Genomic DNA, 27,156 nt, shown 5'->3' with positions numbered 1-27,156 from the left:
TTCCAGCCTACCAAGAGATCACAGTTTAGTTGGGGAGACATATTAAAATAAATCATTAAATTGCAGATGTACACCTAAGTGCTTTGTGGTTGAAGGTGGAGTGACTATCATATGCTTGTAGGGTACAGATTCAAGTACACAGGTGATGCAGAAGGGAGAGGCAATAGGGGAAATTATGTCAATTTGCAAAAGTCTCTTGGAGAAAATGGGATTTTAGTAAGACTTTGAAGATAGGGAGAGTGGTATTAGGTCTTACATGAAGGGGGAGCGAGTTCCTGGCCAGAGGAAGGACATGAACCAGAGATCAGTAGTGAGATAGATGAGAGCGAGGTACAGTAAATAGATTGGGATTAGAGGAGTGAAGTGTGTGGGCTGGGTTGTAATAGGAAATTACCAAGGTAAGGTATGATAAAGTGAGCTTTCAAGTCGATAGAGACGAGTTTCTGCTCAATGTGGAGAGGAATCGGCAACCACTGAAAGTTCTTGAGGAGTGGGAAGATATACCCTGAATTATTTTTCAGAAAAGTATTCTGGGCAGCATAGTGAAGCTTGGACTGAGGTGAGAAGACAAAGGGGTCAGGAAAGTTAGCAAGGAGACTGATGCATAGTCAAGGTGGTATATGATAAATGTTTGTGTTATTATAGTAGCAGTTTGGATGGAGAAGAAAGGGTGGATTCTAGTGACATTGTGCAAGTAGAACCAACAGGATTTGATGACAGATTGAAAATAAGGATTAAGTGGGAGAGTTGATAATGACAAGGTTGCAGGCTTGTGAGACAGGGAAGAAAGTGGGATTGTCTACAGGGATGGGAAGGACATGGGTAGAATAGGGTTTAGGTAGGAAGATGAAGAGTTCTGTTTTGCACATATGAAGATTGAGGTATTAGAAAATAATCAAATCCCGGCTCTGCCACTTGTCAGCTGTGTGACTTTGGGCAAATCACTTAACTTCTCTGTGCCTCAGTTACCTCATCTGTAAAATGGAGATTAAGACTGTGAGCCCCACGTGGGACAACCTGATCACGATGTAAACTCCCCAGTGCTTAGAACAGTGCTTCACACATAGTAAGCGCTTAATAAATGTTATTGAAAAACTATACAAGAAGAACTAGCACTGTGACACACTATCTTTATCAAATGAGTTAGCTGATCTTTAACCTTAACAAGTTGTCATGATTCATTCATTCATTCAATCGTATTTATTGAGTGCTTACTGTGTGCAGAGCACTGGACTAAGCTCTTGGGAAGTACAAGTTGGCAACATATAGAGACGGTCCCTACCTAACAACGGGCTAACAGTCTAGAAGTGAGGTTTTGCTAACCACATCTCTTTATGCCAATATTCAATTTGCAACAAAAGTTATTATTAGTGGTTTTCCACTGTCAATAAGAAAATGCTTTGATATTTTAAAAATCTTCCTATGTCTCTAAGCATTGAGATACAAGAAAATTTGCCTGGACAGTCTTTGCCACACATAGGGCTCACAACCTATCATTTTAAGCCTCAAGTCTATTTCAGCTAAAGTACTATCTAAGGCTGCTGGAACAAAGTTTTCTGCACCCTAAGAATTTTACTAACAAATTATCATGGTGGCATAAATTTTTCCTTTGTTCAGTAAAAATGATATTTCTTCATGATAAGCGTTTTGTCATGATGAATCAGTTGTATCAATCGTGATCTGAACTCCTTATTTTTTGAAGTGTGACTCAAGAAGTCAAGTATCTCAATTGCAAGAAAGCAAACAGTGGAAATGATCAAGGAGATGAAGTATTTTCCATATGAGGACATATCAAAAGATTAGGAAGCAGCATGGCTTAGTGGACAGAGCATAGGTCTGGAATAAGAGGACACGAGTTCTAATCCTGGCTCTGCCACTTGTCTGCTGTGTGACCTTGAGCAAGTCACTTGATTTATTTGTGCCTCAGTTTTCTAACCTCTAAAATGGGGATTAGGACTATGAGCCCCATGTCCGGCAAGGACTGTGCCCTCCCCAATTATCTTGTATCTACCCCCAGAGCTTAGTACAGCACCTAGCAGGTAGTAAGCATTTATTATTATTGTTGTTGTTTTATTATTATGACTCATATGACTGAAAAGATAAAGAATGAGTGGAGGCTTAGGGACTTTCTCTATATGCTGCCGAATTGTACTTTCCAAGTGCTTAGTACAGTGTTCTGCCCACAGTAAGCACTCAATAAATACAACTGAATGAATAAAGCATGATATTGTTAGTTCTTGAAATCTACAGGAACAGAACTAAAGACATTCATTGAAGCTTGATGGTGATAATATTCAAGACTCATCAATATCGTTAATTTCTGGGCCTATGTAGGTTTTCAGTCACCCAGGTCTGCTATTTAGATTCAAGTTTAGATTCAAGGAACAGACCATGCTGACTATCTGTTTGTTCTGCACAGTAGCTGAAAAATATTTTGTTTATTTAATACCTTATAAATATTTCTTTGATGACTAGACTGTAAACTCAGTGTGGGCAGGGAACATGTCTACCAACTCTGTTGTATTGGGGAAGCAGCATGGCATAATGGACTGAGCACAGGTTTAGGAGTCAGAAGGTCATGGGTTCTAATCCCAGCTCCACCACTTGTCTGCTGTGTGACCTTGGGGAAGTCACTTCACTTCTCTGGGCATCAGTTCTCTCATCTGTAAATGGGGATTGAGACTTTGAGCTCCACGTGAGACAGGGACTGTGTCCAATCTGATTTGCTTGTATCCACCCCAGCGCTTAGTACAGTGTCTGGCACACAGTAAGTGCTTTACAAATACCATGATCATTCTTCATATTATTGTATGCCCCCAAATGCTTAGTGTTGTGCTTACAGCAAGTGCTCAATAAATGACATTGCTATGTAATATCTTATTTAAAAACCTAAATATGTCACATAAAAAATAAATGATTGGTTATGGTGTGTTAGAAAGCTGTGATAGGAAGGCTTCTCTGAAGTAGAATCCTAATAAATATGATTCAGGCAGGTTTAAAAATCAAAGTAGCAATTAATATTTACCCTGAGTTAGTTGTAAATTTTAAGAAAAGTGATTGCATTAGGTGGATTTCCTAAATCGACCATAGGTACATTGTGTGATATATTAATGGAAATACATTGCACAAAAAAAATCCAATCCTATCTAAAAAATATTTCTGTTTCATTATATGAGCAATGCTTGTAAATAAGAAAAGTTCAGAAGCATGGAACAGATGGCATTACTGTTTTAATTCTTGATCTTTGTTCCAGTAAATCTCTTGGTTTCATTTCCTTTGCTCAAATCCTATGGAGATTCAGGGCATGATGTACGATTAAATCACAGCCCGAGAATTTCTGACAAATTCATGCATATGTTCTCCATTGCCCAATATGAAAATTCTACTTCTTTGAAATAGTCATATGTTGACACAGGTATATAAATCAAAGCTTTTGAATAAATAATACTCAGTGATAAAAAGTTATAATATAAATGAGTCTCTTCTTTTCTTTGTTTTTGATGTCTCTAGTTCCACATATTTCCTTGGGATACTAAACATTTAGTTGGCTTAATAATTTAGAAACTACAAGAAATCTCTTACAGAGGTGATTGATTTTTTTTTCAGGGAAATCAGTAGAAGATATCAAAAATGAGTTATTCTTTATCTTAGATGTCAAGGTGATACAACAAAGCTATTCTCAAAATAGTAATGTCAAGTGTAAGACATAAAAAACTATTTAATTCAGCAGTTGGCCTGAATTTTAGGGAACCTTACTCTACCCACCAAAATATTTGTGGAAGAGCTCATATTTAACTCCTGCTTCAAGGCAATCACAGATGTCTTTTTCACAGGACCAAAAATCATTGACGTCTTTGGTTTTCTAAACAAGTGATTATTCTTTCAACATCAATTTGTCATTTCTCTGAAATGAGTAACTTTTTCTATCCTTATTTCTGAGGATGTATATAAATCTGTGAGAATAAAAAATCTCTGAAAGAAAATGGGCATATCTGGGTTACACGTGAGTTTCTAACAAGCAGAAAACACAGCCACAGAGGAAAATTGGAATGCCCTACTTTCAAAATTTAAATAAAATTGGTCCGTTCCCACATTACAATTGGCACACTCAGTGGCAACCTAGAACCTAGTGTCATTATTTGGGATCATTTATTTTCTGCAATGAGAAGGGAAACAGTCTGTTCATGATCTTAGGCAATTTTATAAAAATATGTTTTTAATTTGGAGGGAACATGTCCGCTAACTCTGTTGTATTGGACTCTCCCAAACTCTTAGTACAGTATTCTGCACACAGTGAGTGCTCAATAAATGCCACTGATGGATAAATTAAATAGAAATTAAAACTGTCCATAGCTCTTTAATATTTTCAAATATCTAAAAATGTGATAGTAATGTGGAAGGCATTTTGCTATTTTTAGATAGGGTAGGACATAGTCAAACTAAACATCTTCAGCAGGCCTCTGAAATTTTGGAAAAAAGAATGTATGAAAAGGGTTGTACATGAATTTAAAGGATTGCATATGAAATCGAAGGTTGTACAGTGTAGAACAGGGAGCAAGTGTTCTTTCATAAAAATATGTCAAAAATAGTTTGTTGAGCTGTATCCAACCTCCCTGCATTCAACCTCCCCTCACCTTCACCTCCAAGAATAGCCAATAGGAACTTCAATAAAGTAAAATTTATTACAGGGAGGATAGTCTCTTTGCTTTTCAGGGACAGTTGTTCAAACTGCCATATCACCATAAACAACTTGGAGATTGGCTCAAAAAATAATCAGCCTGAAAACTATTCACTAGCCAAAATTCTTGACAGTTCAAATAAATTAGAGAAACAGGTTCCTGTCTTCCACATGAACACATAATAGATATCTCAGCCCAACATGAAAACTTTTCATTTCTTGAACAAATTTATCTCCAATATCATTTTCTAATATTCAGTATGGCTGGCCTTGTTACTCAAACAGAATTTTCCATTATGAAATTCTGGTGCATATGTTTGCAATTGAATATGATAAATATAAGTGGATTATTTATCACTGGGTCACCAGACAATAACTTCCAAAAGAATTTAAGTGATGGCACTTGTGTTGTCTCTCCCATTAGCTTGTGATCTTCTAAAGGAAAAGAATCTTAACTCTTACTCTCAGTGCATGTATTTTCAGTGCCTAGAAAAGTTTTTCTCTCCTAGGATCTATAATCAATAATAAAAGAAATAGTAGCCAAGAAATACTCTGAAAATACATGTTAAGAAGACTTGCTCTCAAGAGCCTGGAAGAAGTCATGGACCGTGCTGATGTAACTATTGTCACAAAAATACAAACAGTCAACTCTATGGTGTTTCCAGTGATAATGTATGGATTGAAAGCTGGACAGTGAAAAAACAGGACAGAAAGAACATCACCTCCTTTGAAATGTGGTGTTAGAGAAAGCTTTTGTGAATATCAGACTGCCTGAAAGACAGATAAATGGATTTTAGAGCAAATTAAACCAAAGTGGTCTGTGGAAGGCCAAATGACTCGACTTAGATTAGCATATTTTGGACTTGTAGTCAGGAGGATTAATTCTCTGGAGAAGACACTAATCCTGGGAAAAGTGCAGGGAAAACGTGAAAGAGGCAGACCAGCAGCTAGACAGCTAGAGACAATAACAATGATAACTGAAGAACCACATTAGAAAGGTTGCAGATTATGGCAACCTCTCCGGAGAAATTATACCCATGGACTTGCCATGAATCGGGAACAATTCAATGACACTTAATAATTAGAAAAGTTTATGAATCCAGGAGCTGCTCAAATAACATTGAAAAATAAGATAATATGAGGGATTATTTGGGCTGTAAAAGTTGTAAGATTGGGGATTATTTGGGTTGTAAGAGTTGGTAATTGGTATGACTTTTTAAGCCATGTCCTAGTATTAAAAATAAGACCAATTCCTTTTATATCTTCCAGATCAATCAATCAATCATATTTATTGAGCGCTTACTGTGTGCAGAGCACTGTACTAAGCGCTTGATCACCTCATCTTCCTAGTAGTGCCATTCCAGCTGCCACTTCAGGACCCAAATATTTGTTGTTTATTTATTTAATGATGTTTATTCATTTATCATATATTCAGTTAGGTGGCTGTAATGTATTCCTCAATTTTTTATGGTCTTTATCCAGTACTTACTAGGTGACAGGCATTGTAATAAGTGCTGGGGTAGATAAAGGCTAATCAGGCTGGACACAGTCCATGTCCCACACAAGGCCCACAGTCTTAATCCTCGTTTTATAGATGAGGGAACTGAAGGACAGGAAACTTGTGACTTGCCAAGTCACACAACAGATGAATGGAGGAGTCAGAATTAGAACCCAGATCCTTCTGACTGCAAGGCCCATGCTCTCTAGCCACTATGCAATTCTGCTTCTTCTACCCCCATGCCCCTTCCCCAGTAGATAGATTGTAAACTTGCATAGAGCAATGATAGCATTTTTAACATCATTTGAGTGTTTCCTGAGTCTAGTACAGACCTCTGTATCCAATGTGTGTAATAATTCCCTGATTCAGAAATAAAATTAGAAATAAGGTGTTAAATTGTGAAAATATAAATTTAAATCACTAATCTTAATTTCTAACGTAACAAATTTAAACTCTAGAAATTTAGGATTACATGAAGGAAAGTTACGTAGAGAAGAATGACATGAGTTGGCAGACAATAAAAGTGGATATGAATCTCTAGAAGTCTTAAGAATAGGATAGTCAAATGTTTTTGATGGCATAGAACGATCCTGCATAGAATATATATCAAAGTTTAATGATGGTAACAGAATGGATCTTGTGATCTCTGCAGGTCTCTTTCAACTCTACTCTTTTGGAACCAAAAGACAAACAGGTAAAGAATTATGGGAATAAATGAAGAATTAAGTTTAAGGATTTCAGAATTCCCTATCTATGATGCTATGCCTTCTTGTTCCATATTGTGTCTGTCTACCAATCTAGTTAGGAAAATTGTAATATAAATGGTATGGAAAAATCTAAGATCAGAGAATGGATTGGGATGGGGCGTCTGCTTTAAGCTACCTAGTTAGAATGAGTTCCTTAGATAGATTTTTACTATACCTGTTGAGTTACTTACTATGCGGTAAGGAATGTACCAAGCGCTGGGGTAGATATACAAGCTTATCAGGTTGGTGACAGTCCATGTCTCACATGGCGGTTCACTGTCTTAATCCCTTTTTTTTTTTACAAATGAGGTAACTAAGGTACATAGAAGGGAAGTGACTTGCCCTAGTTCACAGAGCAGACAGGTGGCGGAGCCAGGACCAGAATCCAGGTCCTTCTGACTCCCAGGCCCATTTAGACTGTGAGACAAACTGTTGGGTAGGGACTGTCTCTATAGGTTGCCAATTTGTACTTCCCAAGCGCTTAGTACAGTGCTCTGCACATAGTAAGCGCTCAATTAATACGATTGATGATGATGATCATGAAACCTACTTCTAAAGCTGCTCCCCTTCGGAAGAGACTCCAAGTCACCAAAATTATCCAATCTCTCATCATCATCAATCGTATTTATTGAGCGCTTACTATGTGCAGAGCACTGTACTAAGCGCTTGGGAAGTACAAACTGGCAACACATAGAGACAGTCCCTACCCAACAGTGGGCTCACAGTCTGAAAGGGGCTCACAGTCTAAAAGGGACCATCTCTCTTGATGGTCCCTTGATATCAGTCCTCAAACCATTTCCTTCTTTCCCAGGACCGTCATCAACCCCTAAAATGACAGCAACACGAACTAAAAACAAGCTATATAGAAAAAAAATGTTAGGCTAACGATCAGAGCACTTTCGAAAGCTTAGGATTGTCCTCTTCTATCTTCACCCGGGCCTTGTCTTTCTCCACTTTGGTTTTTGAGAGCAGTCCCCTCCACTGGACCGTGGTTCTGAAGGGACAGCGCTCTAGAGAGCAGATCTCTTCCCGGAGCTCCAGGGAGCTCTTTTCTGAAGGCAGCGCCCTCAGACACGCGTTTACACACCACCCATTCACAAAATCCAAGGAGAGCCATTGCCCTCTCTGGTTCCATGGGAATGCTCACACACACACACACACACACACACACACACACACACACACACACACACACACACACACCCTGAAGGGTTCACCTATTTTCTCCTACATGGAACTAGATCCCTTTTCGCCCCCTCTTGCATTCCCCTGGATGGAGAGAGAGCTGCAGCCACGGGAGGGGTTTAAAAGATCTGGATTGATATTTGCATCCTGCGACCAAGTCTTACCATCACGATTTACTCCATTTGAGCCCTCCCCCTCCTGCAAGGCATCTAGAGGAATTCAGCATCTCCTAACCATCGTTGACAGTTGCCTGCCATGGTTAAGGCGGCCTCAAAGCTCTTTGGGCTCTCTTTAAACAACAAAGGCGGGCGGGAGGGAGAGGGGGAGGAGGGGATGGTCAGGGGAGAAGGGATAAACAATCCGATTACCGTTTCATTCTCTGGGTAGCAAAGCCCGGAGCATCCCAGGCACCTGGTTGCTAGTTTCCGAGCGAGACGTCGTCGCCCAGCACACCCTGCTACATGCACTTCTGGCCACATCTATGTGAGTCTGCATGCAAAAGCTATCTCCACTGACACCGCTGCAGTTTCTCATTTCAGAGTTTGCATTCATTCACACTTATGCCGCTTTTCAATCTTTGGTCCGAGGGGGGGAAACGCGAATGCAGATCAGTTATAGTTTAATAGGCAAGCCTTAAAATAGCCTGCTTGTAAATTGCAAGTGGCAAAAGATTACAAGTATAGAGTCTCCTCCCCCCCCCCCACACCAAAAAAAGAGGGAAAAAAAAACCACCACCACCCTGCTGCAGACTGGAGAAGGATTTGAGTCTGTAGCCAGAGAGAAGGGGAGAGCAGTGCAAGTTAAACTGTGCTGCATCTAAAAAAAATGGGCGGATTGGTCTGTAGATGGAGGGACGGGTACCACCTTCCTTGCTAAAATAAAATCTCTCTGGCATGAAGTCACTGCCTATTTCACATCCGGTTTACCCCGGGACGTATTACTACTGTCTCGGTAAAGAGGAATCTTTTGTTGTATAGCTGCGGACTGAATATTGGGAAGAAATTTGGGGGTTGGACCTCCAGCCCCGGAGAGTCCATGATGGCTCAGCCCGAATGACGGAGAGGCAGCTCTCAGCTCCAGGGGAGTCCAGCCACCTCGACTCTGGGCATCTCGGATTTCTGGGCGATTTTCTCCGGCAGATTTCGCTCCCATCCTTGGAGATCCTGAGCCCTGCGGGGGCTGGAGGTAAGAGAAGCTCCTGGACGGCCACCAGACCCTGGGCGACTGGGGGTTTTGGGGCTGAGCAGACACTGAGCTGGCTGAGCTGGCACAGGGGACAGAGGGAGATGGACAGAGACAGAGGAGGAGACAGAAGCAGCCTCTTTCCATAGCAGGGAGAACGGAATCCTTGGCTTTCCAGGTGGGAAAACCCGCAGCGATCGATGGGGCACCTTTCCCTTCCCATTCCCCCTCCACTGTAGACAGATGGGACTCTAGATCCAGAAGGGAGAAAAACGGGGACATATTGCCCTGGTCCATCTTGCAAAGGGAAAATACCCCAAAGTTGCAGTGCTGGGAAGGAAAACATGTCTCGAGGTTGGATTCAGGGAAAAGCGCTCTCCCACCCTTACTCCTCAGATCCATTCAATACACCCTATTTTTTTTTTTTTTTTTTGCACCTCCACCCGAATGGATGCTGCTTAGAGCCTCTTGGTAGGGATTCTCTCCCATTTTGAATAGGAAAAAAACTCAAGAATATAGAAGATTCCGGGGAAGGCGATGTGTGTCTGTAAAGAGGGGTTGGGGGAGGGGAACATAGGGTTCTTTAAACTGTTAGGCTTGCTTTGGCTTTTTCGTGATGTAAGAAACTTTACTTCCTTAGCAAATGTAGCGGCTTCAGAGAGGTTGGATTTTTTTCCGTTTTTTAATATGAAATGAGACAGATTGTTGCATTTCGCTGTCTTTGTTCCCTTCCAGAACCTTTAAAAAAGTTGATAGGAATAGAGAGGTTGCTCTAATACTACAGATGTTGCTCTTTCATCCGTAGAGCACTATCGTAATTGGTTAATATCAATACATTTTTACTAGGAACATTTCTGCCGTTTCAGTTTATTGTATTCTACTAACCTGTGTCAAAACCAGTCATTAGTTTAGCTTAAATCCACTAGTGGGCTGACAGATATAGATCCAGATCATTTTACTATTAATTAATTTTATATCACGCTTACACATGTATATGAAATCGTTTTTTATTGATCTGAATAATTCCTGGGCAGAGAGGGGGGTGAATTGATGTATTTGTGTTTAAAGGTACCACTGATTGGAATCGAAAGTGCTTAATTTTTAAGGTGTTTTACAGTATTTCAATGCATTTATCAGTTCATTTACTAGGAAATAAAGGTTTGGGCATCTGTGAACAATTTTCTTAAGCTAATTGCATATTATGCATTCCAACACACCCCAAAATATGGGCATGTTATCTGGTGAATTTCATTTTGAAGAATGGTATATGCTGTAAATTTGTATAGTTACTTAAAAACAAAACATTTGCAACCCACTAGCAAACCAGATTCCAAGAACCAAGCAGTGGTTGCCTAAAGAAAGCGGCTTCTGTATTAAATCATAGCAAGGCAAAGCACTGATTGCTTCCATCTGAGAAGAGCCTGCTTGTGTGGAAATATTTGCTAGCAGCAGCCAGGCAGAATGGCTAGAGATTGAAGAAATGATATGTGTGTGTGTGTGTGTGTGTGTGCGCGCGTGTGTGTGTGCATATATGTATGTGAGTATAGGTGTTTGTGTGTGTGTGTGTGTGTGTATGTGTGGTGTGTTTATAATCAGCACATGGCTTGATTATAAAATGTGTCCTTTAGTCTCAGAGAAGTACAAGTATGCATATTTAATGGCACATCATGGATAGAGATTCCAAACATGACTCTAGTACCTAATCAGGAGATTTTCATTAGGTAGAAAAGGCAATCACAAATACCTCTGAGATGAAGGGACAGTCAAAACACAAAGGTGAAACATGTCCCTCAAAGCAATCCTGCCACACCAAGACCCTTACTCTGTCAAACAGTTTGGAAATTGAATTGATTATATATTCTTGGAAGGCAATCACAAATACCTCTGAGATGAAGGAAGACTCAAAACACAAAGGTGAAACATGTCTCTCAAAGCAACCCTGCAACACCAAGACCCTTACTCTGTCAAACAGTTTGGAAATTGATTACATACTCTTGGTAAGGCCAAAGAAAAATATCCCCAAAGCAAAAGCAAAATCCAATGACAGGAGATCTTTAGGAGGATGGGAGGTTCAATTAAATAAGGAAATTCTCAAGTTAGGCAGTGTCATCAGAAAGTGTCAAAATGCGTACATTTTTCTAGAATGGCTACACTAGGATATTTCTCAATGGAAAAAGGGAGAATGGAGAATGGATAAGGCCATGTTTTGCTTGCTTCCAATAAGGTGTCACACCACTGTGAGGTCATTTCCTGACTTCAGAGCATTTGCCTAAACTCTTTCAGTCCTGACTGTTTTGGTGAAAGGGATGCTGATTTCTACTTGTTTTACTTTTCAGCTACAAGAGGCCAGGATGAAGAGAAACCTTGGTCTTTCTGACTGCCTTTGGGCCTGGACCCTTCTTTTGAATGCCTTGACTGGAAGAAGGTGGGGAGATTTTATTCTAGTACTGACTTAGTATTTCTGTAAGTTTTCATATATTTAATTAGGCAGAAGAAAATGATCCATTACCAAGGAAATTTTAAAAAGTGGAGTAGCCATCAAATAAGCTAAGTCTAAAGAAGAGTAAGTTGATGAAATATTTCAACTTCTTTGCTTAGCACATTGAATACATTATGCTTAACACCTTTCTACAAAGGATGTTTGAGAATCGATTTAATTTTACTGTTAACCAGTAGATTATTTTTGTATTTAAGATGTCATTTCCTAATTTTTGCACAGAAGCCTTTAAAATCAATATATACTGACAATTTTGTTCCAGCAAATATATAATTAAAATGTGGAATGACTCACTCCACACTTTGCAGTTACTAAACCAATATCTAGAATCCATATATTGCATCTATGTTTACCCTGGCTGTCTATGATATCACTAGCATGTTTATTAAATCTGACCTCTACTTTGAGGAGAAAGTGTTCTGTATGCATTGGTTGGGGGTGGGAAGAGGGGGGAAGGTCAGAAAGGTGGTGAGGTGAAGAGAATGTAGAACTCAGTGATGTATCTGAGTCCAAAGGATTAAAAATTGATTTAAAATCTTGCCCAGCAATTAAGTAGAAACCATAAGATTATCATACAACTAAATGCAGAACATTAAAAAAAATCAGCTTTGGATGGATTGAAAAAAAAATAAGTTTGACTCACCTTATGACCTACCAGAGAACACCTTCTGAAAATTTAAAATATTTTCACATAATACCCTTCACCGAAAAATGTGGAAACTAAAACCTGAGCACAAACTTCATCTTTATTCATTTTATGAAGACAAGTCGGGTTTTAAGACAGTAAGAGAAAGAATTTAAAGAGGTAATTAGAATTTCTTCTTTTGTGCTATACTAGTACTGAGGTTAATAATCTTTCAGTGATGGGTACAGGGAATCAATTGTTGACTGAAAAATTCTTGAACTGAGAAATTAACCTATTTGATGGCTTTTGATAAATTATATGAAGTGTCACTATTATAATGACCTGTAGATGGAGTTAGTGTACAGTGTTTTATTATATAGTGGCTTAGTATGAAATCACAATTACATCCAGTAACTGATATTTCTCCTTAAAATATACATAGCCTATGAAGAGTTACAGGGGGAGGAGCAGTTGGAGGCGAGGATATTTAATCATCATTAATTTACCTTGCTTTTTATCGTGGGGTTTGTGTGTGTGAGAGAGAGAGAGAGAAAGAGAGAGAGAGAGAGAGAGAGAGAGAGAGAGTGTGTGTGTATGTGTGTGTATATAGTAGGTCTAATGCTGTGGTTTAGAAGAATGCTTAGATAGAAGAATCAGGTGCTGTTAATCACAGCATGATTAGGCTATCAAGACTGATCTCCTTAGTTCAGATGAAAAAAGAATTATATGAAAAGTATTTTTATTTGCCATGACATCCTGAAACACTGATGAAGTTGTGAGTGTTTGGTTAAGAAGCCATAGCTTGCTGTTATGAACAACAATGTTTTCCTTATTCAGAAACCGGCTGTAAAAATTATGGGAAACATAGATAAAGGCCAGGATGAATTTCGGTCCAAGTGTTATTAGCAACGTGATTATGGTTTGTCACACTTCTTCAACTCCTTATCCACTAGGGTTCAGTTGTTTGCCATTTTTCACTCTCCTTCTTCCTTTTACTCACTTCTCCTTTCTCAAGTCTCACTAAGGTGTGTTTGCATTCTACTTCCACCATTACCTAAATGACCTTTCATTGTCCTTGTAATACTTTTTCAGTGTATGAAGAACAATATATTTACTGGCTAGTTAAATAGTTTAATTCTGAGACAATTCTTGGTACTCTCAGTAATTCACTAGAGATCTTTGAAAATATAATACTCATTGGCAAAAATGAGGTCATTGACAGCATAATTGTTCATTAAAAATAGCTATTATGTGAAAAATTCATATAAATTAATTGTAAAAGTTAAGAAACCCTATTAATGGATTTATGGCAGATCAAGAAATTTTGCTTACAGTTAAATTGCTAGTTTTGTTTTTGTTAACTTCTTATGGAATTATTTACTGAATATTTTTGGCTACTGCTCTGTACGAACAGAAAAATAAAATTCTCAATAAACCATGTTACTTTCTCAATGACACTTTCATTACATATTTTTCAATCCTAAGAGTTTCATTAGCTCTTATATGGTAGCACAAATGAACGATGACCAAGTATTACTGGATATAGATTGAGCAAATTATGCTTAATTGATTTTCCTGATAAATACCCTTATTCAATTTTTTTTCAAGAAACCAGGATTTAGCAGAATTTTAATTTCCCTTATTTAATGTTCCATTAAGAAATAAGCTAAATTCTTTATCATGAAGAAACTCCCCATCTTCATCTTTAAAGCACTAAATTAGGTCTTTCTGCCCTACCTATGCTTACTTCTCTACCATTGCAATCCTGCCATGCACTTCTCTAATATCAACCTGACTTTGCCTCAATCACCACTTTTACCGTTGACTCTTTGATCACACCCTCCCTCCCACGTTTAAAGCCCTACTAAAATCATATCTCCTCCAGGAAGCCTTCCCTGACTGACATTTTGTTACTAACTTATGTATTGCTTATGCATGTGAGTTTCTATCCCCAAGCACTTTGATACTACACCTCACCCTCTCGTATATATCATTATATTCTTTTGCTTTCTCTATCTTTAATTTATTTTACCATTGGCCTTCCCACTAGATTGTAAACTCCCTGTCAGCAGGGATTGTGTCTCCTGACAGTATTGCGCTCTTCCAATAAGTACTAGTTTAGTAACTACTTCCAATAACTACTAGACCAGAATAGTGCTTGGCACACAGTAAGAACTAAATAAATACAACTGATAGATTAAGATACATTCAAAAGTATGATGATGATGATGGTATTTGTTAAGTGCTTACTATGTGCCAAGCACTGTTCTAAGTGCTAATGCATGGTTTTCATCTCGACATCCAATATGATTTAAGAAGAAAACAGGAAAATGACAATATCATTTATTAGAAGAAATGGGTTACACTGGGATCTGCAAAGAGCAAAAAGTAATACTTTCAGAAGATTAAAGAATAAACTGTGCCTTGAACTTTTAAACTTTGAAGATGCCACATTGACCAGGTGGCAAAATCTTCAAGTGTATGAAAAGAATGGTTTGTAATAGATAAATCATGGAGACTGCTGCTCAGGTTTTAATAGGAAGGGGAAATAAAATGCAGGCAACAACCTAATTACACGTTCCAAAAGATATAAGGATAGGTACTCCTTTTATTTAATTTTTTTTCTAGGAGGAAAAAAAATATTATCCCATCTTTGTGAAAGCTAGCATTAAATATGAATCTTAATTTCTGGATGATTTCCAACTTCTACTCTTTCTGATTATTTAAGTATGGGTTCATTTTTTTCACATAAGAAAAGACATAAAGCCTGCACAATGCCATCTCTGGAAAAAGAATGATTTGGAATCTCTATTAAGTGCAAGATGCACATGCTAGCCCATAAAATTAAAGGAGAATTAGAAAGGGAAAGTCATTATGATCTTTTTTTGTACTAACATTAAGATTTTGACCTGTTTACATTAAAAATGTACATAAGCAACATTAAATAGCTTAGAAAACGAAAGTAGCTTTCTTTCTAACTACAGATACCTTAAGACAGTAAAGGGTAAGATGATTCTAGAGTACTCTATTTGAAAGCACTTCCTTTATAAAATTTTAGTCTTTATAATTTTAACTATTTCATTATTTCAGCTATGGACAAACTTCCTTACAAGATGAAATTAAAGACAATACCACCGTGTTTACGCGGATTTTGGACCGACTTCTAGATGGCTACGATAATCGCTTAAGACCAGGATTGGGAGGTTTGTGACATTACAAGTGTTACTATTTTATAGAATAAAACTAGGTCAATTAAGTTTACATCCATTTTTTCTCTTCTTCATTATTTTCATCCAAAAGTATTGAAATTAAAACTAAAAGTAACACATTGTTTACTTACCAACCTACTTATTAAAAGCCTAATTAATGCTGATCATAGTACTTGGCCATTTTTCCATTATCTAGGTACATGTGTCTTTATGTATTAAAGGCAGATATAGGCATAAAAGAACTTACAAATAAATTGAAAAAAAGGTCCAGAAAATTATCTATTATGATCATTATTATGTCTATTGAGTAAAAATGTTTGTAATGTAAGACAAGATCGGAGCTAAAGCTTAATTTCTTCCTCCACAATAAAACAATGCCAACCATCAGTACTTATTTATTAGTGTTAAATTCATGCATTCATTCAATCGTATTTATTGAGCACTTACTGTGTGCAGAGCACTGTATGAAATGCTTGAGAAGTACAAATTGGCAACACATTGAGATGGTCCCTACCCAACAATGGGAAACAGGAAATCTGAATCCTCAATGAATAGGGCTAATTTTGAATAGCATGTGTTCACCCAGAAACTAGTAAACAGAATATTTTATTCAAGAGTATGTTGCTAATTTGCTAGCTTGTAGTGCTTTCTTGGTTAATATTCCCAACTTTCTTTTAGTCCTCTTGGAGAATACTGTGTGAATGATTTCATTTAGCATCTTCAAATGAGAAATATATCGTATCTTTGCTAATATTCATCAGTTCATGTTCAGTAGAGAAAATCGTATTCAATAAAAGCAAATTGTTCTCACCATATTAACATCTGTATAGTCCCTAGTATTGACTGGGGGGTCCTGTTTGGGTGGGCACTGCACCAGCCAATTTATGATCATTAAATAATTAATACTGAATAAAATACTAACAGGTAAGTGAAGTAGACAATGGAGAGTTATGTGACATGCTCAGATAGCCACATGGAGTCAAGAGAGTGTTGTTTGGATTTGGACTCAAGATAATTAACTCATTAATCTTTCCAAACTTCCTAGTTTTATAAAAGATTTAGACATAATTTTTACCTGTTGCCTGGATGATAAAGTACTGCATTAGCAGGTAGTCACTCACAGGGTCAGTTTTGATTTTAGCACTCAGTTACAAAAACCTTTTCAATTCTTTAGATTGGAATAATAATGCTAATGTATAATGGATTGTATTCTGATAAGCTGATGACTAAAATGTTCGCTCCTGCCCCATCACAACCATATATAGTATATCCATAATCCTATTAGATTTCATTTCTTACAAAAGCTAATGATTGCTATTTGGAAACATTCCCTTTACCTTCTGCTTAAGATACTCTTCTTAAAGGATTTGCTTTAACATCATCCATTTATTCTATCGCCTAAATCATAAAACTTATAGGCCTTTTAAGGGAATTTTGAGTCCAGGACAAAATGTATTTAGCTTATGATGGGACAGTGTTATTCTGCTTCCATGTAAACATCAGATTAGCCACAAAATAAATATTTCTTTCTTAAATTATTCAATTTTAGGTTTAGTCAACAATGCATCATTGTTAATTGTGATTCAAAGACTAGGTGCAGGTAAAGGAGAATTCAGTAACAGGAAGAGGTGGGCAAGAAAATGACTTAATACCTGATTTAAATTATCACCAACCTATGTGCAAAAATATGATCTTTTATTGATTCTCCCATATATAGTCAATCCTCTTTCCACCTGCAATATTGTACATCATAATTTAAAAGGTGATTAAGAGAAAGCAAAGCAAGATAAAGTGGTAGCCATCACAAAAAAAAAACCCAAATATTTTTAATTTTTCCTACAATCTAGGTTATTTCTCTCTCCTCTGGAGATTTATGAAATATGTTCAGTTTAAAAACCCATAAGATTTTAAATTAATGTTCAGAAACCTGTTTATGTATATGTGTACGAGTTCCATAGTAAGAAATACATTGCTTTGACATTTTAAATTCTAGTATTGGTAAACTACTAGTATTTTAGTATCGGTATTAGTATTTCACTTATTATTAAGATTTGAATCATAGTTGTATGATATTACAAATGTCTAAAAGATGAAAGACATGCATATCCATTCATTACTAATATCTCCTTTTAATACATCAATGTAATACAGATATAAATACCTAGCACATGCATATTTTTGTTTATTTTTTGCTGTTGTTGAAGGTAACTAAAGTTTGGGGGATTGAGCTGGGAAAGAAATGATCAAAAGAGGAATTAAGTTCCAAGGTCACTAGGATAGCGACGATATTCCCAAGATCAATTCAGACTGATCCAAAATAAAGCCGGTTGAATGAATATAGTCTGCTTTTGGATTCAGCCTCTTGATTTTCAAAAAGAAAAGATTTGTCCTCTAAAGTCAAGAAACTTCTAGCTTTTTAATCAAGACACTGTCAGGTAGAAAGATACGTCTTAAGAGCAAGCATTGAATATAAGGATGTATATACACCTGTATCCTTTCACTGTAAAAATAAAAACACAAAGTTCATATTAATGAATCCTTAATCACCTCTGTTAGTGCATAGTTTTGTAATCAATTTTAAATGATTTTATAGAGATGAAACCAGATTTAACAGGTTTTTCCAAATTCTTAACCTCTTTGCTTTTTTCATCCGGTCCATTGTTTTAAAGTGGGCACTTTAGGAAACACTAGATTAAACAGGATGGCTTTTAGATTTATGGAAAAATCTTTAGTCCTGAATGAGCATGGGTTATCAATCACCTCCTTTCAGAGGGTATTTTTTCGAGAAGAATGAAACAAATTGACCGTTTGGAATTGATCATATGAATAGCCAACTTGGGTTTTAAGAAGTCTTAACTAGACTGAATACTGTACTTCTCTCCAAAATCTTACAAATTGATTTATAAAACTAAACTTGATTCACCAAAGTTTTCTTCAGCACTTTCTAGTTAATTATGCCTTGATTTACCAGTTTCTATTTAAAGGTTGTATGGTCTCCTGGATAAAAACATGTAACTGAAGTAGGGAGACCTGAGTTCCAATTCTAGTTCTATGACTGGCCAGCTGTACGACCTTGTGGAAGTCCTCACCTTTCTAGACCTCTGTTTCCTTATCTGTGAACTAGGGCTAATAATCCTTGTCCTTCCCTACAACCCAGGGATGTTATGAGGGCAAAATAAGATTGATGAAAAAGCATTTTGGGCAAGTGAAACCACTCTACCAAAAGAAGGTATTATCAATGTTTATTTCTGAACCCATGATGTGGTTCAACAGAATAGCATTATCTTGTTTCTTTTTCTTTTAATACATTTATCTGGAGGCTGAATATAGAGGATTGGAAACACTATTAATGTAATTTTGAATTTAAAATGAGAATTCATGGGCAGATAAAACAAAAGATACAATAATAGAAGGCTTAAAACAGCTTACAGTCATTTAGAAAAACACAGACACTAAAGTGAGAGAGGAAAAATATTAGTGGTTAATCTGAAATTAAGACACAATGACCTGAAGTTTTGCAAGAGGAAAACTTTAAATTCAATCATGTCAATCTTGCTCAGACATACATTTACATGATGACGTGTTCTCCAAATCCTCAGATGACCAAATAGAACGGGTGAGGATTGTATCAGGAGAGGATTAGTGTGTAAGATTTAAAAACACCAACACTGATCATCAGTAAATTAGGAACTTTTACTGGCCTAGAAGCAAGAGTTAAACCAAGTCAATCAATTGATCACTAGTAAATATTAAGTGTTTACTGGTCACGGAGCAGTTCACTAAGCACTTGGAGAGTACAGTACATCTTCACCTCCGCAACATCACCAAGATCTGCCCTTTCCTCTCCATCCAAACTGCTACCCTGCTCGTTCAATCTCTCATCCTATCCCACCTGGATTAATGCATCAGCCTCCTCTCCGATCTCCCATCCTCCTGTCTCTCCCGACTTCAATCCATACTTCACGCCGCTGTCCGGATAGTCTTTGTGCAGAAATGATCTGGGCATGTTACTCCCCTCCTCAAAAATCTCCAGTGGCTACCAATCAACCTACACATCAGGCAAAAACTCCTCACCCTGGGCTTCAAGGCTGTCCATCACCTCAACCCCTCCTACCTCACCTCCCTTCTCTCCTTCTCCAGCCCAGCCTGCACCTCCACTCCTCTGCCTCTAATCTCCTCACTGTGCCTTGTTCTCGCCTGTCCCTCCGTCGACCCCAGGCCCACGTCCTCCCCCTGGCCTGGAATGCCCTCCTTCCGCACATCCACCAAGCTAGCTCTCTTCCTCCCTTCAAAGCCCTACTGAGAGCTCACCTCCTCCAGGAGGCCTTTCCAGACTGAGCCCCCTCCTTTCTATCCCCCTCCTCCCCCTCCTCATCCCCCCTGCCTTACCTCCTTTCCCTCCCCACAGCACCTGTATATATGTATATATGTTTGTACATATTTATTACTCTATTTATGTATTTTACATGTACATATTTATTCTATTTATTTTATCTTGTTAATATGTTTTGTTTTGTTGTCTGTCTCCCCCTTCTAGACTGTGAGCTCGCTGTTGGGTAGGGACCGTCTCTATATGTTGCCAACTTGTACTTCCCAAGCACTTAGTATGGTGCTCCGCACACAGTAAGTGCTCAATAAATATGATTGAATGAATGAATACAGTAGATTATAGGCAGGGATTATGTCCAACATGATTATTTTGTATCTACTCTGGTTAGATATACAGTGTTTGGCACCTATTAAGTGCTTAATACTATTATCATCACTATCAGACACAATTCCAACTGTAAAGGAGTGAACAATCTACTGGAGAAACAGGCATTAAAATAAATTATAAGTAGTAGAAGACACATAAAGAATGTAAATCCTATGGGACTGATAGTGGGGTAAATACCAAAGTGTTTAGAAGAGTATATGCCTAAATCCACAGCTTATGCAGAAGAGAGAGCAAATAGGGTGAAGAAGTATGAAGTTTGTCAGGAAACCTTCTCTGAGTTGCCAGGATAGCAAATTCCCAGTATATGTAGCAAATATGCACAATCTTGGACCAAATGAAGAATGCAGAGGGCAGTTCTTGCTTTCCATAGATGGTTCCACAGTTAATTCTAGAACCCTCACAGGGGACTGCTGGATTTTACAGCAGTATACCAAGTAGAATCAGCAGCCAACTCCAATATTCTATAATTCCTCACCTCTCAGCTTTTCCCATAGCTGTAAAATGGAGATTCAATACCTGTTCTCTTTTCCCCTGAGACTGTGAGTCCCATACTGAACAGGGGTTGCCTCTACCTGATTATCTTGTATCTATTCCAGAACTTGATATTTGCCTGGTTTATAATCTATAATGTCTCACACTGGTTATCTCCATATCAATCCATAACACTGAGTTCTATCTTTTAAGATCCTGATTGCCCTGATACCTATAGAATTAAAGCAATCCAACAGCAACTACAATTCACTGGTTAAAATTTCAGCATAGAGAACCCTTCAAAGCACTTGGCTTGCGAAAATGGAATTGTATAACCATTACTATAGTTACTTGTGGCTAATGAGCCCAGAATTTTTATTCTGCTTGCATTGTACTTGTCCAAGCATTTAGTATAGTATTCTGCACATGGTAGGTGCTCAACAAATACCTTTGGTGGTGGTGGTGAACTGCTCTGGTAATTTACTGGTTCACCAGGATAACAGGTTCCTAGTATATTTAGCAAGTGGTGAGCAAACATGTAATATACAATCCTAGGCCAAGTAAAAGAATTCAGTGTGAATCTTCTTTGTAGCACAAAGCATATGGATGCATTTTCCTTCAAAGTTAATGAAATTATTTGTTCTCAGTGTCCTATATTTAGGCGGTCAATGTACAAATGGGGGTCTAACTACCAGGTCCTGTGATTTCTTTGAACAATTTCAGTACAAGAGAGGGCAAATCCTTAAATAAGTCTGCTGGAGATTTCCAGGATGACTTATTATATGCCTCTTGACAGAAGCGGGTATGCTCTGATTCCCTTATAGTTGTAGAGGACCTTATCTATTCTGAATTTTCATTACCCTATTTGGAAACTTGTCACAGCTGATGGTTTAAATCATGGTTACCTATTTATATTTGAAATACAAAAATGTGATTGATTAGAAAAAAAAACTTGTTGAAAAGTCTTTCAAAGATTAGCTTAGCTAAAGCTGCCTTATGCAGCTTCCCAATCTATTTTTCAGGACATGAAAGATAGGAAAGAAGATGGAGTAGTAACTCTACCTTTATCACTTTTGAAGAATGTGGTTGCATTCATATCTGTTTGGCCCCGTCCTAGTTACATAGGAATTTCAGCATTCATAGAAAACTTATTATTCAAGTTTCAAGAAGTACCAAATATATTTCATATTGAATATATACCGGACTAGTTTTATTAAAAAATCAATAACTAAAACAGAAGGATTTCCTACATGGAACCTAAATATATCTGGCTTGGTGTAGTCCTATTTAAAAATCACAATTAACAAGAAATGGCATAATCTTAACTTTTTGATTTAAATTTGGAAGCTAAACTTGCTACTGCAATTTCAGATTCTGTTGGATGGTTCCAGTGCCAGAATTTTTATATAATATGAGACCTTCCTTTGAAAAGGCAAAAGCTAACAGTCCCATGATTCAACTGTATGTAAGAAAAATAATAGTGACAAGAAAAATAAAGAGAAATCGGGAAAATCAGGAGACATCTAGCAAAAATTGCCTTTTAGCTTTCACATACCTACAAAACTGATGCATGAAGCCTGAGGAAATTTGCTGGTAAACAACGAGAAATTCTTCAGACTTGCACAGTGATCCGAATATTTCCTTCCTATTGCTGTATTATAAGTAATGAGTTTTATACATTCCAAGAGCAAAAAGTAATCAAACCTAAATGGAGCCAATCATCTCATGCCAGAATATGACAAAATAACAACACATTTAAAAGTGGTTACTATGAACATTTGAGATGCATCCAATTGTATGACCTTACTTTAAACGTTATCAATTTTCCAATCAAATTATGTTCATTTCCAGCTCAAAATTTCCCTATGAAGTGGCCAATTGCCCTACCTTTTTTAATCCCCATATTATTGTTTCCTAAATTGATTTCTCATAAGCTAGGTCTGGTAATCACTGAACACTTACTGTGTGCAGAGCAACAGACTAAGTGCTTGGAAGACTACTCATAACAGAGTTGGTAGATACGTTCCCTGTCCACAAGGAGCTCACAGTCTAGAGGGGGAGACAAACATTAAAATTAATTAGGATTATGTGCCTTGGGGCTGAAACACCCCAAAATATCAGGCACCTTTCAGAAATGCACCCATTCACCAAGCAGGTACACAGGAAATAGGAGCCCCACATCAGGACCAGAACCAGGGAAGAATACCAGATATGGGAAGAGGTTGAAAAGGAGTTTGACAGACATTGTGGTCCCTCATGACCATAGGTTGAGGGATCCTTGATCTGGGCCCCAGTGCAAGATGGTCATAGTATAGCCCTGTCCCCAGTAAGGGAGAATTATTTGAACTCCTAGACGTGCCCGCTCGGCCTTTGAGGAACTATCCTGGGATGCTAGAATTGCACTGTCCCTTTTGGGAAGTGGTTCTCTTAAAGGATAGGATCGGGATGATTGAGGATCCAGATGATGAGGACGAGAGTGGGAAGGATGAGGAGGGTTCTAGAGAGGATGAAGGTTGAGAGAAGAAGTAGAAGTATCAAGTGTCTACTGGGTTCAAAGCACTGATCTGACACATTCCCTTCCTTTAGGGAATGGGGGCTTTTTTGCCACTCTTCCAGATTCTGGGACAACCCAGGGATGCAGGGCCCCATTGGAGACTATGGTACGAGCACTAATCCCCTCAAAGGCCACCTTCCCACATCTTCACTACTTGGTGCCATCCTCAGCGTTTCCTACTTTTTCTGTTGAAAACACTACAATTCTCCTTGACCTAGAAGGCTACTTGTCTACTGCTAAATTCCACTGGCTCTTCCTTTGCAACATTCCCAGATCTACACAGTAGGGTAAATGAATAAAACTGGGGAGCCTTAATGCCAGGAGACCAGTGAAGAGGGTGATTCAGCAGTCTAACCATGACATGACAGGAGGTTGAACCAGGTGGCTAGCTCTTTGAGGATCCGGGAAGGGTTAGATCCAGGAAATATTTTAGAAGTAAGAACATTCATGGGTTATCTGTTGACAGAATGTGAGTACTGAATGACAGTGTGGTTTTACGATGGCAGGTTGGGGGCGTTATCATCAGGGATAAGAAAATTAAGAGGAGGAGTGATTTGGGAAGATAATTCACTTTTGGATATATTGAATTGAGTTGTGACAGAGCATCCAAGTGGATGTTCCCTAGGGGCAAAGAGGGAATGGAAAATTGTAGTTATCAGTTCCTAAACAAAAGGTCAGATCTTCTTATGCCTGGGTAGGGAAATTTCTATCTTTTCTGTGGCAATATAGGTTGAGTTCTAAAGACAGATTTGGCTACAATGATTTTGCCTCAATCTTGTATTTGAGTTTCCCTGCTACAAAATTAAAAATAAAGAAAATGGGTTTGACCTGGATTCAGTGGATATCTCAGCTATATGAGTCAGGCAATATAAATCTGCTTCCTATACTCACACAAGTTTGGAAAAAGGAGACTGAATCCTCTAAACTATTTAAAAAAGCAATCAGCAGGAAGGCCTTAGACATTCTCATACCTCTGAAAATGGACTAAGTATCTATTTTGTAATATCAAGTCAATATATCCCAACATTACTAAAATAAACTGCATCTGATTTTTTTTCCCCATGAAAATTGCTGCTTGTAGTTCAGAACCCTAATAAAGTCAATGAGTTTCAATATCTTCTGTAACCATAGGTGCATCATGGTATTTTGCTGATGACAATAAATGCATATTTATTTTGTATATAAAATTAATTGATATAATTGATAATCCCTCTAGATTATCCCTCTAGAACTTCAAAGGGTCATCAAAAGGTTTTTTGAGGGTTTTTTTTTACACTTTGTATTCTAATCTGTAAATGTTTATTAAGCAACTCACATACTTATCAGTGGTTCTACAATCCCCAAACGTTCTACATGGTAGTGAAACAAAATAACCAACCCCACTGGTGCAAAATGCATAGTTCTGTGGAGACTACTATGAGGTAGGCTCTCTCAAAGGCTGTTCTTAAAAACTGACAGGCATTTTGGATTATTCAAATGTGGTGAAGGTTCAAAATGGGACCTGTTCTGCTTTTAAGGAACAATTCAATAAAATAAGGTACATTAAGTAATCTAATAAAAGAACAGGATACTAATAGTATGACAAAAACTAAGTGTTGCTTTGCTGCACTTCGGGTCAAGTGGGACTTATGATCTTATTTCATGAGCCACATTAACTCTTTGAAATTGGAGAAGATGAAAAGAGAAACACAGTTCTCTCATGTTATAATCATCTGGTGTAATTTTTGTTGACCTAGCTTTTATGTTTTCCTAAGAAATTCTAAGATTGGAATGGAGACAATAGGTTGCCAGAGAACACTTCAGTTTATTTAGCCAATTTAATGCTTTCACACAAAATTGATAAATTTTGATAAAATTGATTCAAACAAATCATTTTTGCTAGGTAGATAGGAAAATTTTGACACTTGTCAATAGTTTATACAATATGTACATATAAAAGATATAGTATTCCGGAACATCTATCAGCAAATCCAAATAGAAACATTGCAGCCTATATAGGTGTCAATCTGCTTTGAATGGAAATTGTTTTCAACATTTTACATTCATGGTTTTGTATTGTACACGGAGCATAGACAATTGACTGTGAAGTCAAAATTCACGGTCTCTTCAGTCCGAATTGTCATTACTAAGAACCAAATAAACACAGCACAACCAAATACAAAGACATAAGCGTTAGTTCCAGATTTTAATATTGATTATTTCCCATCCAAATGATGATAATGAATTTCTGGCAGTTCTAGTGAATTTGTGTGATATTGTCTCTGTTTATGTTAGAGTTCTTACAGAGTTACAATAAATTATGTTTATTGGGTATTATGTATGCCACTGGGGACCAATAAAATAAAATCAACTTGAACTTGGAATTGATTCAATTAAATGAACAATTTCTGTCACAATTTTTTTTTATCAGCTTGGGAGAAGCTAGTTCATGTTAAACCATATTTTCCCAGGGAGTGAAGCAGTAACTTACAAATATGGTTTGCTGATGGGATCTGAAAGACAATGCAGTTACTCAGAGGGAAGCATCATAGCCTAGCAGAAAGAGCACAGGCCTGGGAGTAAGAGGACCTGGGTTCCAATCCCAGTCTATTGCCTTAGTTTTCTCATCTGTAAAATGGAGATTAATACTGTGAGTCCTAATTGGGGCAGAAAGTGTGGCCAACCCAACTATCTTTTATCTATCTCACCATTTAGTACAGTGCCTGGCAGGTAGTAAGCATTTAACAAATAACACAATTATTATCATTATTATTCTTTACAAACACACTCAGAGAATCAGACTCAATTGATAAATCTTTCTAAACAGAATTATTAAAATTACCGTAATGATTCATTTCTATTATTTCTATTATGATGTGAAATAATTTTCATATTGCTATAATAGTATATCTTTATGAATTCATTATTTCTGTAGTCTCCAAAAAGTGTCTTCAAGTGTCATTCATCTCAAGATCTTTCAGTGTAGCATATTCAGACACTCATAACTGCTGAAAATTATTATCTGGGAAATTTCATGGGCAAGTAGTAACTTATCAGGACTACACTGTGGACAATTTTAGAAATAGCTAATCAAGCCAAAAAGTTTCTCATTTATGTGTGTGTATGTGGCAGTAAGATCTAATGGAAACTATTGATAGAAACTCACTGTCCCAATTTCCTGCTTCATCAGAGCGTGTAACTGAAGTAAAGACAGACATCTTTGTTACCAGCTTTGGACCTGTTTCAGACCATGATATGGTAAGTGACGTAGCAGCCCCTTTACTTTCCTTGGAACATGGAATGGTTTAAATGATTTTTTCCATTACAAGAAGCAGCTATGACAACTAATGTCTTGATCCATTCATTAACATTTGCTATTTAATAGTGCCACTTTGAATTGTGAAGTATAGTACTACTACTAGTACTACTATTGCTTAATTTTAAATTTGGGAGTACTTAAATGATCAATGACAACTCTGATAATGGATCATACTGATCTCCTATATTAGCATTGTGGCATACAAAAGAATGCCACTTTGAATTGTGAAGTATAGTACTACTACTACTACTACTACTATTGTTTAATTTTAAATTTGGGAGTACTTAAATGATCAATGACAACTCTGATAATGGATCATACTGATCTCCTATATTAGCATTGTGGCATACAAAAGAAGCAGTGTGGCTCAGTGGAAAGAGCACGGGCTTTGGAGTCAGAAGTCATGGGTTCAAATCCAGGCTCCGCCACTTGTCAGCTGTGTGACTTTGGGCAAGTCACTTAACTTCTCTGTGCCTCAGTTACCTCATCTGTAAAA

At 37.5% G+C, this 27,156-nt stretch overlaps 1 protein-coding gene across 2 annotated transcripts in view; it reads left to right on the top strand.

The window, feature by feature from the left end:
* Positions 1-8,491: 8,491 nt before the first annotated feature.
* GABRA1 (gamma-aminobutyric acid type A receptor subunit alpha1) overlaps positions 8,492-27,156 on the top strand; it is a 49,866-nt gene continuing 31,201 nt past the window's right edge. The window contains exons 1-5 of one of the 2 annotated variants that reach the window (XM_038739927.1): positions 8,492-8,590; positions 9,085-9,292; positions 11,626-11,714; positions 15,502-15,614; positions 26,532-26,599. In XM_038739927.1, the coding sequence (XP_038595855.1) occupies positions 11,641-11,714; positions 15,502-15,614; positions 26,532-26,599 (255 nt within the window). In that variant the 5' untranslated portion in view covers positions 8,492-8,590; positions 9,085-9,292; positions 11,626-11,640. Of the gene's footprint in view, positions 8,591-8,881; positions 9,293-11,625; positions 11,715-15,501; positions 15,615-26,531; positions 26,600-27,156 lie in introns of those variants that run through there. The other variant, XM_038739926.1, reaches the window with a different exon arrangement.

This window comes from Tachyglossus aculeatus, chromosome X1 (assembly GCF_015852505.1).
Source record: "Tachyglossus aculeatus isolate mTacAcu1 chromosome X1, mTacAcu1.pri, whole genome shotgun sequence".
Taxonomy (NCBI): domain Eukaryota; kingdom Metazoa; phylum Chordata; class Mammalia; order Monotremata; family Tachyglossidae; genus Tachyglossus; species Tachyglossus aculeatus.
Note: the sequence above shows the minus strand (reverse complement) of the source record. Positions and strands in the feature narration are given on the sequence as shown.